This window comes from Penicillium solitum (genome assembly GCF_028829755.1).
Source record: "Penicillium solitum strain IBT 25940 chromosome Unknown utg000004l_segment0_segment0, whole genome shotgun sequence".
NCBI lineage: Eukaryota > Fungi > Ascomycota > Eurotiomycetes > Eurotiales > Aspergillaceae > Penicillium > Penicillium solitum.
In genome coordinates, this window is record NW_027072124.1 from 2,103,708 (window position 1) to 2,112,939 (window position 9,232).

The window sequence follows — 9,232 nt, forward strand, 5'->3', positions numbered from 1 at the left end:
TATCTTAATATAGTTGCCAATTTTAGCTACTATATTATATATATAGCTTAAATCCTTATGTATTACTAGTATATCATCAACGTGACATATTAGTATACATTTATCTTTAGGATTTATATATATGCCTTCGTCATATATAAAAACCTTAAAGCCAAATTTAGCTAATATACTAGATAGATATTTATACCAAAGCCTAGGGCTTTGTTTTAGACCATATAGTGCTTTCTTTAAATGGCAGCACTTATTAGGGTTATTATATACTCCTATAGGTAGGATAGTATATATATCAGCATCTATATTAGCATGTACAAAGGCATTTTTAACATCATATTGTAGCACGTGCCAGCCTTTATTAACTGCTATTATTAATAATAGATGCCAGGACTCAGTTCTACAAGTAGTAGAAAAGGTCTCTAGGAAATCAACCCCTAGTTTTTGGTGAAATCCTTGTATAACCCACCTAGCTTTATATCTAATAGTTTTATTACTATTAGTAATATAGTCCTTATCCGGATTAGGACTATTAATAGGCTTCTTTTTAAAGACCCATCTACCCCTAATAGGGGTTATATTAGGTGGTATATCAATTATTTCGTAGGTTTCTTGGTTTTCTAACTCTTTAACCTCTGCTAGGCAAGCCCTTTGCCATTCGTCCTTTTCAGGACTATTAATAGCTTCTATATAGCTATTAGGTTCAGATAATAGCGAGGTAGTTAGTATAAACCTACTATCTATATTAGTCTCTATAGAGCTAATATAGTTAGCTAATATAGTATCTTTTATAGTATATAATAATATAGGTATTTGCACTTCTACCCTATGATTAGGGTTAGCAGCAATTCTAGAGCTTTCTTCTCTAGTGATTATCCTATTATTATTATTATTATTATTATGATCTATATTAGATCTCTTAGAGTTTATAAACTCAGTATAATTAGGACTATTAAGCTCTATATTATTAGGCTTATTAATATAGGGATATATATTTCTAGGTGGCCGGTCTAGAAATTTATTTTCACATATAGTGATATCCCTAGACCATAAAGATCTTTGTCTTTTATAGTCCCATAGTTTATAGTGATTATACTCACTATAACCTATTATTATAGCTTCTTCCTTTCTAGGAGATAGCTTAGATATATATTCATTAGTATGATAATAGGCTAAAGAGCCCCATGTTTTAATATTTAGAATATTAGGCTTTACCCCATTTAATAATTCATAAGGGGTTTTAAATGATAAAGCCCTATGTGGGGTCCTATTATATATATAGGTAATAGCCTCTAGTGCTTCTCCCTATAAATAGCTAGGGCTATTAGATTGGATAAGCACTGCTCTTACTTTGTTAAATAAAGTAAGGTTTATTCTTTCAATCAATCCATTAGATTCCTTAGTATAACTAGGAGTAGTTATATGGCTAATACCATATCTTACTAAGGCTGATTGAAATTCTTTATTAATATATTCTCTACCTTTATCAGTAAAGAATTGTTTAATCTTCCTATTTTTATCGTTTTCAATTAAGGCTTTAAAATCTTCAAATGCTTTATATGCATTATCTTTAGTATATAGTAAGGTAATCCATAGATATCTAGATTTTTTATCTAGAAAAGTAATATAGTACCTATATTTATTATAGGTAGGTGGTAAAGGTCCACCTAAATCACTATGTATCCTATCTAATATATTATAATTAGTAGGATCATCTGATTTCCTATATATATATCTATTATCTTTAGATAATAGACATACCTTACATTTTTCATCTAAAAATGCCTTAATATAGTCTAGGGTTATATTAATCCCTAGTGCTTTAAATAGGATGATTTTTAAGGGCTGTATATTAATATGCCCTAATCTTATATGCCACTTCTTAATAGTACTAAGTATACTATTGTTAATAATTCCTTTAGGAATATAGTTATTAGTACTATTATTAGTACTATTTATAGTACTGTTATTAGGCTTATTAGCCTTCTTCAATATAGTGGCAGATATATAATATAGGCTATCTCTTTTATTGCCTATAGCAACTATTTTCTTTAAAGGTGTATATAAATAAGCCTTATTTTTCATAAATAAAGCTATTAAGTCATCTAGCTGGTGTATACTAATAAGGTTGATACCTAAATTAGGTATATAATAAACATTCCTTAATAAGTATATACATCTAGTACTAGATTTTATATATATATCGCCTTTATAGGTTGCTTTAATAGTATTTGCCTTACCCCACCTAACTAAGGTAGTAGTAGGTTTATAATAAGAGAAGTATTCCAATTTATATACAGTACTAACAGTAGCGGCACTATCAAGAATAAAGTCCACTTTTCCTTTTATAGGGGTTAGCCCTATATTATCTAGTGGTTCTTTAGTTAATACCTTAGTACTATATTTTAATAGAGGACATACCTCTTCAATTTCATCGCCTAAATCTAGGTCTATATCTAGTAATTGATCACTAGCTTCCTTCAGAGGCTGGTTTTCAATACTAGTATATAGCTCCTCTTTATCTGATTTAACAGCTAAATCAGATAGATCAGATAACATATCTATATCTTTAGTAGATTTAGGCGTATCTACTATATTAGATATAATCTGATCCTGTATTTCTTGCTTATTAGGAGTTTTAGGGCTAGCCTTATTATTTAAGGTTTTAGCCCTAAACGATTCCTTAGTAGCCGAAATAGGGGGTCTAATGGTCTTTTTAGACCTTTTACCCCTAGGGATCCAGCCCTTAGGAGCTAAATTAGGAAATAGTAGCCAGCAGCTATTAGTACTATGATTAGTAAGCTTGCAGTGCTGGCAGTATTTTCCTTTAAAAGGCCTATTTTTATACGATTTATAATGCTTATTATGCTTAAGCATCATAATATTCGTATAATGACTACCCTTATCCATATAGGCTTCCCTACCTCTAGCTTCATCAATTAGGCTAGAGAATAGGGTCTCAACCGTATATGATTTAGGGTCATTTCTTAGTGATTGGGTTATATTTTGTATAAACCCATCATAGTTATCATTTAGACTATTAAGAACCCAGGCAATAATTACCTGATTAGGTAATTCAATACCTTTTCCTTTTAGATCATCTACTAATGATTTAACCTTATTAAGATATTCTTCCATTGAATGAAAATCATTCAATATAGTATTAAAGAAATCTTTTAGGGTTAAATATTCAGTAGTAAATCCTTTAGGATTATATAGGGCTTCTAAACGAAGCCAGGCCTCTTGAGCACTCTCTATATCTTTTAGATATAGGAGGGGGCCATCGTCACAATAAAGCTTTAAAAGCGAGATTGCTTTATTATTCTTTACGCCAGTTGAAGAAGCTTCAATAGGCATATATAGGTCTTCTTTTATTAGGGCAGCTTTAACCCTAATTGACCATATAATATAGTTCTCCGAGCCCCTAAGCTTAGGGAGATATATCTTATCTAGGGAGGTCATAGTAAGATATATAGATAATATCGGAGAAAGATAAACTATATATATATAAGAGTATATATATATATAATCTTTTACTATATATAGTAAGGTATACTATATATAGTATATAGAAGTGGTACTATATATAGTATATAAGTATACTAAATATAGTATATCGAAGATCGTTCGGAGATCGTTTGGAGATAACTTGGAGATATCTCGGCGTTGATGTTTGTTCGGAAATAACTCGGAAATAATTCGGCGTTACCTCAATATTTCCTATTTAGGAAATAGGTGACAGACCGGGCTCATAACCTGTTAGCACTCACGCAGATAATATATTATAGCCTAACAGTAGGTTATAATATTATATGGGGAAGTAATATTAGGTAAGCCTTATATCTTATATAATAGGTTTATATAAGGTATAAGAGAGAGGTTATACTTAGCTGAATAGGCAATAGTAGTAAGCAAAAGGCAAGTTGATTGTTCATATTGTTCTTAATTAACATACCAGCTAGTAGGAAATGTTGATTCCTTATATAGCTAGTTGGGAGGCAATTATAAGAGAGGTTTTGCCTCCAAATGATGCTATATTGTCTTGTGACAATATAGATGACTTCAATACTTATGGCGATATTGAGTGAGTCACAATATAGTTTACCATATATCATCCGTCTAGGGATCATTTAGATAGTGCCGGTAAAATATATATAACTCTTCTTCACACCATAGTATATATCTTACATAATAATATACTAGTATGCTAACACTCTTCAATTCTAGCGGGAGAACCAATCTCGTTTCCCTGCGATCGCGTTACTTACTCGCGATATTCTCTCTATTCTAGCAACTGGTACTGGTGTCGAACGGCTCTTCAATACTGCTCGGGATGTTTGTCACTACCGCTGTGGTCGTCTGAAGTCTAAAACAATCGAGGAGCTTATGTTGTTTCTATGTGTAATAAGATTCAATATTAAGGATACCGAGGCAAAGCAGCTTGAGCAGTTCTTTACACTGGCTGAGATTGAGTCGGCGAAGGAGCAGAACGATGAATATATAGAGCATGCTGAGCTTGACCTGATTAGTGATAATGAAGAGGAAGAAGGAGTAGATAATAGACTGCGAGAGACATCTCCTCATTTAATAGATATAGATATAGAGGTGACAGAGCCTGAGTTACCAGAGACTGTAACTCAGAGACGGGCCTTAGGGAGGAAGCGTAAGAGCAGGGCAGATGAGGATTTCGAGCAATATTAGAGAAATACATCCTGATTCAATTATTCAATTTATTCTCAATTTATTCTAGAAGAGCGCTGTAAGTAAAATACTAAATATTACAAGCAAAAAATGCATTAATTATGCAGCTACACGCTAGAAGTCTGTTTGTCTGGTTTACACTATATTGGGGCCCCAATGGGTTACCCAATGGGTTTTGGGTTATGAGCTATAACCCAAAACCCATCGTTGGGTCGAAGTAGACTTCGGCAAAACCCATTTTGGGTCGAAACCTTCGACCCAAAACCCAATGCCAAGAACCCAAAATTAAAGTTTAGGCATAAAAATGCCAAGACCTGCCTAATTAGGTATATTTATGCAGGTTTTGTGCAGTTTTATGTATTTTGGGTTCCGATGGGTTCCGATGGGTCCTTGGCATGCCAAGAATGGGTTATAAAATGGGTTCTGCCGAAGTCTAGGTCGAAGCAATGGACCCAAAACCCATTTTGGGTTGGGTTGGGTTGGGTTGGGTCCGGGTTAGAGTGGGTTGTGCCGAAGTCTAATCCGTCAGTTGGCAAAGAGTTAGAAAGTAGAATGGTATAGTAACGGTCAACGTCACTCTATCGAACTCTATCTAGCTATACTCTTCATCGGGCTAGAACAATATACTATTGCCATTGTTCTATCTGTTGGTAGCCATGCTTGGCGCCTAGATATCTTACTTTTTCTTCCCTTTCTTCCTTGACTCACATTCCATAATTACTACCCCTTCTGCTCCTATATTAGAATTTATCTCCCTAGGGTTAAACTAGACCTGGACAAGTCCCATGGACCCACTCCCATGAGAAAGTCTTGGCAGTCAAAATTAATGCCAAGACAGATAATCGCTACCTATTTAGGTAATATAATTACCTAAATAGGTTTAGCGTAGTCCCATGGGAGTGATGGGACCAGGATATGGGACCAAAATTTTCTTAGTCCCATGGGAGTTGGCAAGGTCTAGGTTAAACCGAGGCCTAAAACTCACTGGCTTTAATGGCCATATCGCAATTAGTCGAGTCTATCGAGATTAGTTTCTAGATTCGATCAAATGTCCACTTCACTCCTACCTATCAGAAAGACAAGGTCACCACAGAACGATACCACTAGGGCTAAATCGAGGAAGTTGAAAGTAATTCGAAATTAGGCTTTGTTTGTTGTTCATCGTTAATCATACATAATTTTTGTCAGGGTATTGTGAATCTAACACATGGCAAAGGCAAACGAAGATGCCATAGATGAAAGAAAGCCAATAGGCTTAGATATGCCTGGAAGAAGGGCAGGTTATGCTTTCATGCACTTGCGTTACGGTCGTGACTGTGCAAAAAAGGAAAAAAAAAACTAAGTCGCTAATCACACATGATGGGGGTATGAAAAATTGCAAAGAACAAAGACGAGAGGGTATTGGCCGGTTGGCAGGAAGGGTAGCCAGGGCGTTGGTTGACACAAAGGAAAGCCTATTAAGGCTTGGATCCCTGGCCCTTGCGCTTGTTTGGCCACAACTGACCACGGCACTTGGATTCACCACACAAACACTGGACTGCTTCAGGATCAATCTTCTGGGGAGTTGTGTTCTCCTCGCCCTGGTTATAATCGAAGGTCAATTCGGTGCCAGGGGAGATATCGCGGTAAGCGAAAAAGGCAAGGTTGTAAAGATATTCGTCGGCGTGATTCGTGGTGCAAACAGGGACGATCTTGCAGTTAGGGTTGCAAGAGTGGTTCATAAAGCGAGTTGCGGAACCAAACTTGCGGCCATCAATGACTTTCATATTCTCTTCTTCGTCGTCGTCATCCTTGACATACCAGTCCAAGGAGAAGAGGTAGGATTGCGTGTGCGAACCATCGGTGAGGTTCTCTCGCTCATCGGCTTCAGCTTTCGTGATGACCTCACCGAGGTAAAGATCGATGAATTGTCCACTGTGAATCAAGTCGGGGGACCGAAGACCTAATAAAGACCATGATTAGTATAGATAGGCAAAGAGGGGATGGAATGAGACAAACCGAAGCCGCGAGATCCAGTGTCGAAAATTTCAAGTCTAACAGTCCTGCCTTTCTGAACAACGTGATTCCAGCACCGCTTTCCATTACAGCCACAACGGGAGTTGCACTCATAGATGATGGCCTTGCGGTTGAGGAAGCTTTTGTTTGCAACAATCAATCTCGGGTTGCTTTCACAGATCTCATACGGGACGATGCGATCTTCGGAATCTTCCTCCTTGCTAAGGCAATCGCATTCAAATCGATCACAGCCATCAGCTTCAGTGCACGCACAACCGATGTTGAAATCTGAGTCATCAGGGATCCGTTCAACACCTGCGCGGTACTGATAGCCATTGATAAACTCAAAATTATCGGCTAGTTTGGCTAGACGCTGTGGTGACTCAACTGCCGTAATGACCGAAGGACCATTGATGTGTTTTAGCTTCTCGTCAAGAGTGTGACGGAGCTTTGCAAGGTGGTTTGTTTCGGTGAGTGATGGTAAGTTAAGAATGTTCAGATCTGAGCTTGATTTGAACGATAATGGGATTGAACGACGGTCAACACGAGCCTTGGTAGTAGGGTATGCGGCTTTTTTGACTCTTTCCTGTTCGTCGGTTGTAGGAAAGATATTAATGTCCATGCCATCCACATTGGACACATTTTGTGCGATCGCGATCTCGCGCCTTTGCTTTGATGTCGGCGATGGGATCACAACACTGATTTGAGGTGGCTTTATGTTTGGTGGACTCGGCGTATGTGGGGATGGGGAAGGGGAAGGGTGAGCGTGCGAGAGGCGTGCACGCCGTGGCAACCGGTGAATATCACTCGACGAAGTATCTGAGGCATCCTCAGATATGCCCACGCTCTTCCTCTTGAGTGGAACAGTTGGTGGGTGATAAGCTAACGCTGTCACAAAAGGAAGCTTGCCCTGCACCAAGTCCTTTGGCTAGGAGCGATATTTAGTAACAATCAAACAAGTAGTTGTATACGTCCACGGGATCGGATTGTCAGATAGTTAGGTAAACAGTTGGCTGGGAAAAAAATAATTGACGAGACAAAGAAAGGCATAGTGGGGCACGGGCCCAGGGGGCTTAGGCAGAGCAGCCTTTCGAAGATCGAGATGAACGGGCATAAGCACTTACGACTTCAGAATTGCCTGGGTCAGTCTCATCGGTCAAGTCGATGAACACTCGGTTTTGGTTAGCCCCCGAACCAAGGTCAACGCGTCCCGCCATCCTAAGCAGCGTGTAGGTCTTAGGGGGTGAGAGGCTTCAGAACGCGTGAAAAAATGCGTAATTTCTCGCGATTACGACCCTTTTCAGGATAGTAGAGATGATAGATGAGGTGAATAAGAAAAGAGAGGCTCTTGGCACCCTTGAAGTATCGATGACTCGAGGATCTTACCCTAGAAAGGGAAAATAAACGGATAGGAGGAAAAGCACGTCTGAAGAGGACGAGAAAAAGGAGAAAGAATATCTTCGAGAAACGCCGGTAAAACTAAAAGTCATTGGAAGAGGATCCAACGTTCGTGGTGGATGGGAGGCGTGGTTGAAGATAGAGGCCTGAGGTGGTGAAGAGGTGAGGTTGAGAAAACGAGGACGGGAAGATCTCGTGGTGGAGCCTGACAGGTGCTGACTCAGCACATTTATTTCCCTTACCTATATAGGTAATGATCGCCCTATCGTTAGCCTCGTTGTTTCCTCAATTGAAAGGAAAAAAACACATATATATTATTATTATTATTATTATTATTATATTCATGATCTCCACTAGACTGCGACAACCGCCCATGAAAGTGGAGACACTTTTAGCGTCGCCAAGACATATGCGGGCACTCTTGGCAAGGTGGGTCCTGCCAAGAACTAATTATACACATAAAATAGCCTAATAGGGTAATTTTTGCATTATTTTTGCATAAGGGTGGGCGATGGGCGTTAAATTCCAAAAGGCCCACGGGCCGTGGACACTTCCTAGTGCCCATGGACGGGCGATGTCGCAGTCTAATCTCCACTATTAAATAAGTTAATTTTCTCTTTTATGTCTCGAGTTTGCTGCGTTTTAGGTTAATAGGTGGTTATTCTGGTTGGTGGCCGCTGATTGGCGATTAAAAGGGGTTGTTGGGAAGTGCGGGAACAGCGCCCAGGAAATTTATGAGCCTTCAATCGATCTCCAACCGCCCGGTAACTCCCAAACCCAAAAAGAGTCCAAAAATGCAACAAAAAAGCTCTATACTATAGAACTCAACGCCCGCTATCGATTAGTATATTTACCGACACGATCAGACATGGGGATCGGCGTATAGAGCGCTTTGAAGGGTTGAGGCCAAAGGCTGTTGTAAAGACTTGGCATCAATGTTGGACCCGTGCGGGCCGTAACGGACCTTGCTTTCAAGTTTCATCCAATCAACGCTCTATGTGTTTGATGACTCAGCATCAGAGTTCGCCTATTTTATAGAGTATTCATAGTATAATTATCCAGAATCCTCTATAAAATAGTATAAATAGGTCGGATTATGTAGAAATTGTCGGCATCGTATATATTTTGGCAAAAAAGTGAAGTATAA

At 38.4% G+C, this 9,232-nt stretch overlaps 1 protein-coding gene across 1 annotated transcript; it reads right to left on the reverse strand.

Moving 5' to 3' along the window:
• Positions 1-6,149: 6,149 nt before the first annotated feature.
• clrD (uncharacterized protein) lies at positions 6,150-7,904 on the reverse strand (the record flags this gene model as incomplete). Its single annotated transcript, XM_040953613.2, has 3 exons — positions 6,150-6,634; positions 6,691-7,615; positions 7,812-7,904. The coding sequence occupies 3 exons, from the start codon at positions 7,902-7,904 to the stop codon at positions 6,150-6,152; spliced, it is 1,503 nt and encodes a 500-aa protein (XP_040815994.2).
• Positions 7,905-9,232: the final 1,328 nt, after the last annotated feature.